The sequence below is a fragment of the Xenopus laevis genome, chromosome 4L, assembly GCF_017654675.1.
Source record: "Xenopus laevis strain J_2021 chromosome 4L, Xenopus_laevis_v10.1, whole genome shotgun sequence".
In the NCBI taxonomy this organism is placed as follows: domain Eukaryota; kingdom Metazoa; phylum Chordata; class Amphibia; order Anura; family Pipidae; genus Xenopus; species Xenopus laevis.
The window spans coordinates 142,631,870-142,645,654 of NC_054377.1; the positions used below are offsets into that span (position 1 = coordinate 142,631,870).

At 37.4% G+C, this 13,785-nt stretch overlaps 1 protein-coding gene across 1 annotated transcript in view; it reads right to left on the reverse strand.

The window, feature by feature from the left end:
• Nucleotides 1-13,785, reverse strand: part of mitf.L (melanocyte inducing transcription factor L homeolog) — a gene marked incomplete at its 5' end in the record, with an annotated part of 56,590 nt that overhangs the window by 14,216 nt on the left and 28,589 nt on the right. Inside the window, 1 exon segment of the mRNA NM_001172175.1 lies at nucleotides 393-611. Coding sequence (NP_001165646.1) covers nucleotides 393-611 — 219 coding nt within the window.

The following is a 13,785-nucleotide window of genomic DNA, read 5'->3' on the forward strand; positions in this document are numbered from 1 at the left end:
TACTGGAAACCACAGACTTTAACCACAGCCCAGGAAATCAAATCTTGCCTACCTTTTGGTAAATGTTACTATCATCATTATTATTTTATAAATTATATAAAATATACTTTTATATTAAAGATTATTTTTTAATAATAATAAATTAATTTTCATTTAAAAACATCAAAATTAACAGAAAATTTAAATTTTTATTTCTAAATTAGATATTCCATGATTATGTTATAAGGTAAAACCTTTCAAAATATCGAGGCATAAAATATTAGCATTAGAATGGGAAAAATGATAGAATGAAATATATATTTTCATCAAGGAAGCAGGGCGACCATTCTACTGGAAAAAGCAGGGTGGCTGTGGCTGTTGTAGCTACGTGCAGCATAGATATATACAGTTACCTCTTTTTCACAGGTTGAACCAATTGTTAACAAAGCCATTGGACTGTTTGGCGCGCTGCTTCCCGGTCCAGGGGGCATGATGTGATCACCAGGCTGATTTGGACAGGGTAAGCTTAACGCCTGGCCGGAGTGTTTGGCCGTAGTCAGGTATTGCTTTACCTGCTGTTTTTGGGCTTGTTGGATGTGGTACTTGGTTGGATTTTCAAGGTGGGTCTGCACCTGGTAAAGACAAAAAGAGAAGAGACGAATATGTAATGAAATAAAAAAAAAGACTCCATAAAACAATTATTTAATGACCAATCTGGACATTTTTAGCAAAATTCTACACAAACTTCCCAAAAAATCAATCCACCTAAGCTTGGTTTATTTATCAAAATCTTTAAGGGATAGTATTTATTTTTTCCTCTTGATAAATACAACCCCATACCTAATATTATTATTATTTAACAAATTAAGACAAGGTGTTTGACAGAGGTGACTTAATTTCTTGTAATCATTTCAAAGACTATAAAACCAACAGCTTCTTGTTCTCAAGTTATTTAACCGAGAAGATCATTTTACAGCTCTCACATTTCAGTTATATTTAGCCATAAATGTTGTATTTGGGGAAAAAAAGAAACATTACAAAAAAGGACCAGCTGAAATGTAATTGTTTCGGTATTTTGTGTAAAAATGTAATTAGAAATTGCCCAACATTACATAATAAAAATATCATATTTATGTTATGATTTAAATTTCCAGCCAGTTTTCTTCCTGATTTTCTACCCTTTGTGCACCCTACTCTTTGACAGCTCTCGCATTTCAATTATATTTAACCATAAATGTTATATTTCGGGGAAAAAGAAACATTTAGGTTATTGGATTAAAAAAAAGGACCAGCTAAAAATTAATTGTTTCAGTATTTTATGTAAAAGTGTAATTAGAAATTGCCCAACATTACATAATAATATACATAATAAAATATCATATTTATGTTATGATTTTAAAGAAATTCCTGATTTTCTGCACCATACTCTCAGTTAAACTGTTGTAGATGTTAGTGTGAAGGATTCCCCAAAAAAACTTATTATGGCAAAAGGTAATGACACACAGGTATGGGAACATTTATCCAGAATCCCGTTATCCAGAAATCTCTGAATTACGCAATGATCATCTCCCATAGATTGCATTTTTTTAATTGAAATTTAAAAAAATATCCTTTTTCTCTGTTATAAAAAACAGTACCTTGTACACGATCCAAGCTAAGATATAATATTCTTTATTGGAGGCAAAACAATACTATTGGGTTAATTTAATGTTTACATTTTTTTTCAAGTAGACTGGGAGGCCCATTTATTAAAGGTTGAATTTTAGTAGTATTAAACCACAATTAAACTCTATTTCTCTAAAATCCCGAATGCCATGAAAGTTATTAAAATATACAAATATAAAAAGTACGAACAGGAAAAAGTACAGAAAAAAAATATGAATATTTCTAAAACCTCTAAAACCCTTTTCTGATAATTCCTAGTGAAAAAAAAACATAAATCTAATAGATGTCTGAATGGCTAAAACAAAGTCAAATAGAATCAGAGCAGTTCCCATTGACTTCTATGGGACCTCAACTGCTTTTACTTGTAGAAGTTTTGTATTAGAGTTTTTTTTCTGTTTTTTACACTTAATGACTCTTGAATATTTAGAGAAATATTTTATTAAAACCGGAATTTTTAGAGAATAAATACAATTTGTGAAAAAAAAAGCTAGTGTATAGGCCCCTTAAAGTGTACATATATATAGCAAATGCTTTTCATTGAGAACAAATGTAGAAAACGAGAACAGAGATTCTAATTCTATAACTAAAATGGCATCACTGCAAATATCTATATATATATTTTTTTTTCTTTTTACAATAAATTGATGAATTACAAAATTAAAACAATAAATAGAACAGACTTTTAATAAATTCTTAAATACAATGATATTGAAAATGAAATGTTAAGTGTTAAAAGGCAAAATAGACAATATATATATATATAATTAACATATTTAAATTATTTTTTTAAATACATTTTTTCTTAATGACTAAATAATGTATATTGGCAAAAATACATGAACATATTTTATTCAATTTATAAGTCATAATAATATATTATTACGTTCTTATCCGAGAACTACTTTTCCCTACTAGTTTACCTGAATAAAGACACAGTTAACTGCAGAGAAAAAGGACACAAGATAGATTGCAGAAAAGTATAAATTACAGAATTAAAATATAATTCCCACCTGGTAATGGTTATAGTCAAGCATTTCCAGCATTGTCGACGATAACCAGTGTCTCGTAATATCAGTCCAAGTGTTTTTCACTCTAAATCCCTTAATCTAGTTTATCTCCTGCTCTGATGCTGCTTAATGGAACAACCACAACCAAGTTTACTAAGCAGTAGGCAAAAGGCTTCAGCACAGCAGTCCAGGCTTCTAATAAGCCAAGTAAATTAGTTACGCATGTAAAGAAGCAAATTGTTCATACAAGAGACTTGTTGGACACACTGCGAGGGTAGCATTTTATTTTGATACTATTTTCTTCACGGCTTTGACGTCATGCTTTTCCATAAACATAAAAGGGCCTTTTTTAGTGCTGGGTTATCAAAGTCAAACTGACAAATAGCTTTGGGCATTGGGACTATTTATCTTTTGTTCCAGTCCCTCCGGCGGACAATGGGATGTCTTTTGCTCCATAAGGTTAAAAGTTGTTTCCTCTTTAAAAAATGATATTGCGTTAGAATGGCTATCCATGAGTTTCTTCTACACATGTACAAAGTCTTCTGCTGCCAATCTTGGAAGTTTAGGAGACTGCACATTATATTATGCTGGATACACACAGGCAGAGCAAGTTGGCCAATCATAAATCAAGCTGTTCATCATCTGCCTGCGTGTTCAAGTCCAAATTACCAAATTCGTGTTCAGAATCTGCTTGCAGTTGGTCAGTTCTAATCAGATATGTTGATATATGCACTCACAGGCATAGCCAACTTTATGAATGCTCTTCTGATAGGTCCTTTCATTACATAGCTTAAAGCAGAACTGGGCTTGTATTGGACATTTTGGCCAACCGGTCATTTTGCATCTCTGAAATATTTTTTCTCTCCTTATACTTTTTTCCTTGGTTGCTTATTATCTTGGAAACAACCTTTCCACAGTGTAATTCAAGTATCTTTGGAAAATCACAATACAATAAAATTTTCTATCTCACTTTTTAATCAGCCAGGTAAACATAAAGGCTGATTTATCAAAACCCAAATTTGTCTTCTTCTAATTCGAAAATAACTTGAAAATCTTGAATACATATTTATTAAAAAAATTTGAATTTCAAAAATTAGATTTCGTAAAAAAAAAAACAACTCATACGCAATGAAATCACATTCTATGCATAATTTTCAATGATCCAGCCAAATTTCAAACTGACCTCAAAAACCAATTAATTATTTTTCAATAATTAAAAAATAGCTTGAATTTTGCAAACCATTGCCTTCTACATGGGTATCCCAAAATGAGAACAAACCTGAAGGACCCAGACACGGCTCACTTTTGCACCTATAACAGTCACCTTTGGCTTTGGGAGGAGCCCTCAGCTACTCAGATGCCACCAGGACTAAGCGTGAGAGGACCAGGGGGTAAGTTCTGGGCAGACTAGGGAACCTGAACCTTAACAGGAGGTACGAAGAATAGGAGCGTGGTCAAGGTACAGGCTGAGTCATTACCAATTAGGCAATGCAGTATGGAATTGAAAGATAAAGCGGAGTCGAGGTCACAAGCTGGGTCAAACACCAAAGCACAGTACAAAATCGGAATCCAGAAGAATAGTCAAGGAACAGGCAAGATCAGGGCAGGCAGCAGACTAGACAAGATCAGGGACAAGCAGGGTCATAACAGATCAAGAACACTTGAAAATAGCACCCAGGAACTATGTAAATAGACCTAAGTTGGGCGCCATGGTAAAAAGTTGTGAAAAGTTTTTCATGCTGTTGGAAACTTATCACAATGCAAGTCACTCTGAAAAACGTTGCAAATAAAATGTTGATTTTTTTTTTCACAAGCGCTCATATATCTGCTAATAGATGCACATCTTCTTGAATGTAACTATATATTCTCTAACCTCTTGACAGAGAAAGTTCAACATAGGTAGATTGCAGTTGTACATGTCCTTAATTGAGAAGGATCTAGGGTTTTTTTGTGGATAACAAGTTGTTCAATTCCATTCAGTTTCATTCTGTGGCCACTAAAGCAAATAAAGTTCTGTCTTGCATAAAAAAGGACATTAGCTCAAGGGATGAAAACATAATTTTGCCTCTTTAAAGGTCCCCGGTGAGGCCTCATCTGGAGTATGGGGGGCAGTTTTGGACTCCAGTTTTGGACTCCAGTCCTAAGGAAGAATATAAATGAGCTGGAGACTAAACTGGTTAGAGGGATGGAAGACTTATGCTATGAGGGTATAAACAATATATAGGGCCAATATATATGTTCATTTGTTGATTAATTGGATAGTATACAATATCTATGTATGACCATCTTACTCTAGGTGGAAGAACTAATAGAAACATAGCACTGGTTGATATTTTTCTTATTTTAGGATTCACTTCTTGGTGTGTTACCCTGTTAAACTAGCACTTGAAGTCGCCGAGGAGTGCTCAATGTCCTGATTTTTTACAGCTTAAACCAAACCAGCTACTAAATCACAGACCTTAAAATCTGCACTAGAATCAACCCACCAATGTGACACTTGCTAATAGTTATGTGTGAATTGTCCTTTACAAAAGCTTGATAGCTACAGTAGTGTGAGACATCACCAGTGACATATCTTTGCTGAAAATATTTTACAGAAGCATTCACAAATATCACACCTCCCAGGGCAGAATCAAACATATGCGCCTGGTAATGGACTAAAAAAATTTACCTTCTGTCGTATGAACAACAGGTATGTACATGTGTATATTCATACCCAAATAAATTATATTATAGAGTAGCAAAATAATTCAGTGACTAGTACTCGCCATATATGCAACGAAAAATAGGTTGAACCCTTTTTGCAAGGGCAATCCTCTGGTATAAAACACCCTTTTCCAGGGGACTTCATGTTATATCTCTTCTCTAAATCACTTCACTACTACCTATTACTGTGAGCCCCTATCTACTGCATGGTAGATGCCTCCAGGGATAGAAATAATAGATACTTCCTGGGTGCTTGACAAAAACACGAGAAATCCAAAAATGTTTAGGGGTATAAAATGAGGTTTCATATATATATTCTATATACTTCCTAATCCTATCAATTAAACTAGAACAAATGAATTGGAAGATGGTTCTTCACTGTTTTTCCCTCAAAAACAAAGAAGCAATTTATTCTTCTAATTAGTCTGTTAATGTTACTGTAAAACAAGATTTGTTTTACTTAGTATGACAAATGTATTCAGTTTTGCAATGAACTAGTAGAGTTCCTTATTAGTTCATTCTGTAAGATGCCAATAGATCCATGACCAAAGTCTGACAATGACAAGGAGATCATACATAGAGAGACTTATACAATATCACGGCGCTAATTCTCTTCAGGGCACGAAAGCAGAGACACCATCATTTTTTATTTTTCATTTACTATAACAACAGCAGATTGATCAGTGCTGATTTCTGACTGGATATTACAGGTTATTGCACCAGGGAAAAATAGCAGCATGTACTACTACACTTTGTATTATTGTCCTGCATTTACCGGATATAGTGCCACCATTAGTGATGGGCGAATTTATTCGCCAGGCGTGAATTTGCGGCGAATTTGTGCGATTCGCCCCCAGCGAATAAATTCGCGAAGCGCCCACGAAAATTCACCCAAAAAATTCGCCGGTGACAAAAACGAGACACCGGCGCCATTTCGCGAATTTTTCGCTGTTTTGCGAATTTCGCGCAAAATCTGCAAATTTTTCGGCGAAGCGAAGCGGCACAAATTCGCCCATCACTAGCCACCATATCCAGCAGCCCAGAAGTGATAAATCTGTAAATCTAATGGCCCTAGGGTCAGTTTTATCAAGAATAAATTTACCTGCATGCATGTTTTGGGAATGTTGGAGGACACCAGACTACCTGGAGATAAGAAACACAGGCATGTTGAAAATATACAAAAATTCTTGATAGTGCTCTGTCTGGAACTGAACCATGGACCCAAGTGCTGGACGATATAAGTAATCACTTCAATCTTCATGCCTGGCCCTACAGGAGAACCAAGGTTTAGATCTGTGCAAAACACATAAAAGGGCTTCGGTATATGGTAAACTGGGCATTTAAGTGACAGATGAGATTTAATGTTGATAAATGTAAAGTCATGCACCTGGGATGAAAAAATATCCACTTATACCCTTAATGGGACTGCACTAGGCAAATCCATTATGGAAAAGGACCTTGGAGTCCTTGTAGATAATAAACTTGGCTGTAGCAAGCAATGCCAGTCAGCAGCATCAAGGGCAAATAAGGTCTTGAGCTGTATTAAAAGGGGCATAGAGTCATGGGAGGAGGGGGTCATTCTTCCACTGTATAGAGCACTTGTAAGGCCCCATCTAGAATATGCCGTACAGTTTTGGTCTCCATCACTCAAACAGGACATTATTGTATTAGAGAGGGTACAGAGAAGGGCAACTAAGCTGGTAAAAGGTATTGAAAATCTTAGCTATGAGGAAAGACTGGCCAAATTGGAGATGTTCACGCTGGAGAAGAGGCGCTTAAGGGGTGATATGATAACTATGTATAAATATATAAGGGGGTCATATAATAATCTCTCTAATGCTTTATTTACCAGTAGGTCTTTCCAGCTGACATGAGGTCACCCATTCCGATTAGAAGAAAGGAGCTTCCATCTTATTATTCCAAAAGGGTTTTTTTACAATGAGAGCTGTGAAGTTGTGAGGATTCTCTCCCTGAGTCAGTAGTACTGCAGATGCAGATACATTAGATAGCTTCAAGAAGGGATTGGTTTGCTTGAAAATAGTAAAAAGCTGATCCGACTGCCACCTTGGAGTCAGGAAGGAATTTATTCCCCCTCTGGGGCAAATTGGAGAGGCTTCAGTCTGGGTTATTTGCTTTCCTCTGGATCAACTAGCAGCTTTCACTTAGACATAAAAACTTTAACTCAATGGACGTGTGTCTTTTTTCAACCTAAGTTACTATGCTTCTATGTAAATGGATTTGTTAAAATTGAAAAATATATTCTGTTGTCCTGCCTGGCAGAAAGTGCTTTCAGGGAAAACAAAATAAAAAGGTTGATATAAATTCTAGTTTATTTCCCAAGCCTGATATGTGAAGCAATCTGCCAATAGTGCTAATGGGCTGTCACTTTTTATTTATTCATTGTTATTAAGTAGAAAGTGTACTACAATCCCTGAATGATTCCTTTATAGCCCAACCATTAATATTAAGTGTGTTTAGTAAAAAAAATCTGAGGTGTGTAGAATTAATATTAATATATCAGCTTGACTTTAAATATGGACAAAATAGAAAAATATTCTCTCCTTTTCCTGATTATTCCAAACGTATGCTTTGATGAGAATATGTTAATTATAGTTTAAAATACACACCGGGAACTGTGGGTTGTAGACTTGAAGGGGCTGTTCAACTTCAAATTATCTTTTCGTATGATGTAGAGAGTGATATTCTGAGACAATTTGCAATTGGTTTTAATTTTTCAGCAGCTCTCCAGTTTGAAATTTCAGCAATCTGGTTGCTAGCTTTCAAATCAACCTAGTGACCATGCACTGATTTGAATAAGAGACTGGAATGTGAATAGGAGAGGCCTGAAGAGAAAGATGAGTAATTAAAAGTATCAATAACAATAAATCTGTAGCCTTACAGAGCATTTGTTTTTTTGGATGGGGTCAGTTACCCACATTTGAAAGGCAAAAGAAGAAGGCAAATTAATTCAAAAACTATATATTAAAAAAAATGGAGGCCAATTGAAAAGGTGTTTCAAATCCACCATTTTATAACACACTAAAAGTTGACTTAAAGGTGAACCACCCCTTTAAGATGCTATAATAATTATGATACACTGTAACGCAACACTATGAAACCTCATGCAGAACATTGTTTACTTCAATACAACACAAGGGTGTGCCATGCCAATAAAGCCATAAAAGGGATCCATCTGGCAATATTACTTTGTTACACAGAATTTTTTTCTGCTCATTACACTACATATAAACTCACTGGCCTATGTTTTAAGTCATTCTAAAATTTGGCTTGTATTACCTGTCTGAAATTAAATGGGCACCAGAGCGGAGAACTTAAAATGTAAAATCTTGTTGACTATTGATGACTATTGTCACATTCATGGGGCCATGAAAGGGAATGTACTTATCCGGGCCATTAATTAATTAGCTGAGAGAGTTTGGCATGTGTTGCCCAGTTCCATACTATCCAATGGATTTACCTGTCAGAATCAGGAAAGATAACCAATACATTCTACTGTGTAAATCCCTCTTAAAGAACCCAATGGGGTTGTGAAAGAATATGATGGGAAGTACTTCTTGGGACCCTCAATGAATCTATTGAGATAGGGTACTGACAAGTGTTGCCCAGTTCCAGAGTATCCAACTGGCTGTCCTGATGGCAAGGGGGGATATAACTCAACTGTGAGTACCCAACTCAACTGTGAGTACCCCAAATGTTGTAAAATGTTACAGGATAGAAATGTCGGCTCGCACACCCAGGCCTTCAGTCAGGATAGCCAGGTGCTCAATGCTGGAGGGATCGGCACCCTCCCCAAGGTCAAATGGTAGAAATACACTGGCACACACGGCAATTCAAACAGGGAAATCCCTTGTGTCTTTATTTGCAGAAAAGCAACGTTTCGGGGTAGTACCCCTTTGTCAAGCATTGTTGCTTGACAAAGGGGTACTACCCCGAAACGTTGCTTTTCTGCAAATAAAGACACAAGGGATTTCCCTGTTTGAATTGCCGTGTGTGCCAGTGTATTTCTACCACGTAAAATGTTACAGAACATTTGCCAACTGAAATGAACCCAAAATATAGTCATACATAACATATCTTAGCTGTTTCCTTTATTTTGTCTACATCCATAGGTAATATCCAAGATGTTGGGAACCCCAAGCATTCTAGGAGTTTTTGTTCTGTCCCAACTGGGGAGCAGAATGTTGCCTTCTCTGTTGCATATAGTACCATTTCCTTTGAGGCACTGCATTGTCTAAGTCAAGCATCCCAGAAACATTTGTCCTAAATTCCAAAACAACCAAATTATTGCCCTTTTATCATAATAGGAGCCCTTGTTCTGCCAGATGACATCTTGCAGAGTCATTTTTTCTTCGTAGATACTGATGTAAAAGCTAAGAAAAAAAGTTTATAGAGTTGAGAAACAGAAGAAGGGCTGATGGGATCAACATACCGATGGCTTCACAGAGCACATTCATGTGGGACAAAGACAGAATGGACATTTGTTTGGATAAAACTGCCCCGGGGTCTCAAGAGTTTATCATTTAAAAATAAGTTATTTTTTCCAGATTCCCGGTCGGCTGAATAGCAGTTTTTGTGCTCCGGCAGATTGCGATATCATGGGATTTTTAAAGAAAGGTTAAACTTTTTCATGATTTCAAGTTTATTTTAGACAAATGCAGAGACGATGTACTTGGTGAGACCTAAGTAACCCCCACAGCTTGTCCCCTTATGTCCTAATTCAGTTGGAATAAACAGAGATGTGTCAGGTCATCAAAAGTCCTATAGCAACTTTACCAACTTGATGATTTGCAAGCTGAGCAGCACTTGTATGATCATGAACTAAAGTCTGGGCAGACTTGGTTCATGGGTCTATTTTCAAACCCAAAAGGACTGGTCGACACATATCCAACTCTATTTTATCTTGACTCTTACCGAACCAGGGTTGTAGAGGGTCCTGACTATGTACAGTGCTGTGCCACGTTCCTGGGTTAAAGCTCTCCATGCATAGGTCCCAGCCATTCCATGTCCTGGGGCTTTGTAAATGAGTCCTAACATCTTTACATAGCCATAAAAGTATTGTTAGCTAAAGGAAGGGTTGAACACAATGGGGCAGATTTACCAAAAGGCGAAGTGACTAAAGCTAGCGTCAATTCGCTAGCGTTACCACCCACAGGGACATCGGCAATTTACTAAAGGCGCAGTCACCAATATTCTAGCGAAAGATACAGGCGCTAATGGTCATTCGCTCTCTATCGCCAGGCAACAATTAAGGTGGCCATACATGGAGAGATCCGCTCATTTGGCGATGTCACCAAACGAGAGGATCTATACCCGATATGCCCACCTTGAGGTGGGCAATATCAGGCTGATCCGATTGTGGGCACTAGGGCCCAACGATCGGATCCTAACACATAGTAATGGGAAGTTGGATCGCGGGACCGCATCAACGAATAGATGCGGCCGCAATCCGACATGATTTTTCGTCCCATCCGATCGAGATCTGGCCGACTTTCGGCCAGATCTCGATCGGGGGGCTCCATACACGGGCCAATATGCTACCGTCACGGTCTGTCGTAAGCTTTTATCGGCCCATGTATGGCCACCTTTAGGCAAAGTTTTTACGCAAATTCACTAAAGTGCAGATTTTACAGAACGTTACCTCTTTCACCAGAGTTGCCTTCGCCACCTTATACCAGGCGAAGTGCATTAAAGTAGCTAGATCCTTCTCAATCTTATATAACTTACATTATATTCTGTGAGCTGAAAATGCATTAAAGTCATAAAAGACGCTGGCATCTTTTCCTTTTTTCAGCCTGATTGCCTGCAATCGACCTAACAAACTTTTTTTGGGTAACCGGTTTTCCCCATACATTTGCAAACATATGGAACATATATTTTACAGTGGGCACGTGTGTAGGGCATTAGAATAGCTCTATTGTCTTTATTTAGGTTCCCTGCACATGTATTTTTAAAAGTGTAATTTGTAAGTACATGCACCGACGTTTAACATAAAGACGTCCATACAACTTTAAATTTCCCACCCTATGCAGATTGACCTGAGCGCAATATCCCTAGCGAAGTTTTGCTAGGCAGAAATGAATGCTAGCACATCTTCACTATCAAATGCTTGCATTGGCGATGCCCATGACGAAACTCCGTATTTTAGTGAATTAGCGTATTCTGAGAGAATTTTTGCCCGGCGAAGTGTTGCGTTGGGTGCGAAATGGACGCTGGCGAATTTTCGCCCCAATAAGAGAAGACCTGAACACTAGTTCTAGACTACAAATACTGTAGGGCTAACTGAAGGAGTGCCGATTACTATTCTCCTTTCCATTATGGATAATGAAGTCCAACTTGCAACACAGTAGTTATAACTTCTGCGTTGCAGCTCTGAGGTCCTAGATTGAATTTGGCCAGCAATACTACTTGGCCCAAAGCCCTGCCTGATCACACCCTACAGCTTATTTGCTCACTACTACCTGCTGCTGCTCATCCATACTGCCCTACTGTTGCTACTTACTCCTCTGACTGCTCTGCACCTGCTCCACTTCCAAACTGAACTCCTCCTATAGGTTGCACAGAGGCACATACATCTTCTGCCCACCGCTAGTTCAAAGGAGTTTGTATGTCATGTTTGCTGGATGTTCATCCTATTCCCCCATATAGCGTATTTCACACGGAACAAGCAGAAATATGTGCCAAATTTACAAAAACATCAAATTTACAGTATCGTAGTGATTATAGAATTTTGGGACTCATATTGCTGCTATTTACTATCTACAAATGTTGTGGCATATGACGAAATGCGTTTTTTACACAGGTAGTAGTTACAATATAAAAATTCTCTAGTCTTTTGCACTCTTATGAGCCAACAGAAAGTAATGGAATAAATCTTAGACACTTCTGTACTCTCGCTTCCTCTGTTATCTTCGGTGCCTTTTCAAGGTGAGCTATAAATAAGTGAAGGTACAGTAAATTGGCCGATACCTGATGGACTTATATGACTTTTACAACTGAACTAATTTCGTAACATTTCTCTTACGGTTGATTTTACTGAACAAAGGCCTTGCTTGTCTTACGAACCAAGAAAGTCTGCTGAAACAAATGGGAAATTTGAAGGATGTGGGTTTGGAGTTAATGACAAATTAGAAAGGCAAAGTCACATGAGTCTAGAAAAGAATTTTGCAAGTCAGTGGAGTATAAAAAATATGGGTGCAGGGATAATAGCAGAAAAAGTGGGCAACTTGCACTGCTGCGAGTAGAGTAGAAAGGGCACGAACCACCCATGGTTGGAGAGTAAAGAACATGGAGCACAGAGACCTGCATGTACCCCATGAGTACAATGTTGCCTGCATACAACAGAGCTGTATTCATTGGGAGTTCCATCATGAGAAGATAGCATGTTACCTTTGACTTAATCAGTGTATCTTTTTGCATAATTAGAGGTCCAACCTTAGTATAAAGGGTGACATCTGTCGTGATTTTTATGGTGTAGTTTTATTTACACTGTTTACATTACAAATAATTCACTCTACCATATAAAATTCCTGAAACAACAAGTATATATATTTTTTTTAGTTGCAATATTGGTGTGTCATATGAGGTCATTGTGCCAGGTCCTGTGCTTCCAGAAAGAGCCAGCACTTCACAATGGAACTGCTTTCAGACAAGCTATTGTTTCTCCTACTCAAAGAATCTAAAGGAGTCGCAATGGGACTTGAATTTTAGGATATTGAATGCTATTTTCATATCTACCAGGGAGCTGTTATCTCGTGTCAGGGAGATGTTATTTGGTTACCTTCCCATTGTTTTGCTGATGGGCTGCTGGGGAGAAAGAGAGGTGGTTAATATAATTCCAACTTACAGTGCAGCAGTAAAGTGTGACCAGAATTTATCAGAGCACAAGTCTCATGACTGGGGGCACCTGGGAAAATAACAACGTCTAGCCCAGTGTCAGATTTAAAAATTAAATATAAAAATATCTGTTTGCTCTTTTGAAAAATGGATTTGAGTGCTGTATTCTGCTGGAGCAGCACTATTAACTGATAGATTCAGCTCTCTGAAGAGTTACAATGTGCCGTTGTGGTTGGATTAGTGGAAGAGTCTATATGCCGAGAACTTCCCACACCAGTCAGCTGAACTGAAGAATCTGCTCGGATGATTAGTGAAACGTCTTCAATAATTACTCAGCAAGTCCAGTTGTTTTTTTTTTTGTTTTTTTGTAATTATATTAGATATACTATTTTGAAAAAAAGAATCCTGTGACAGAATACCTATAAGTAATGGGCAGTAATCTTGGAGTCATGAACATGACCCTCTCTTAGTTTTTTCTAATGCCAGTTGGGCTATTACCCTACACTAGGCTGTGGTTGGTACTAAGTATGGCACTAGAGCAGTGATCCCCAACCAGTAGCTCGCGAGCAACATG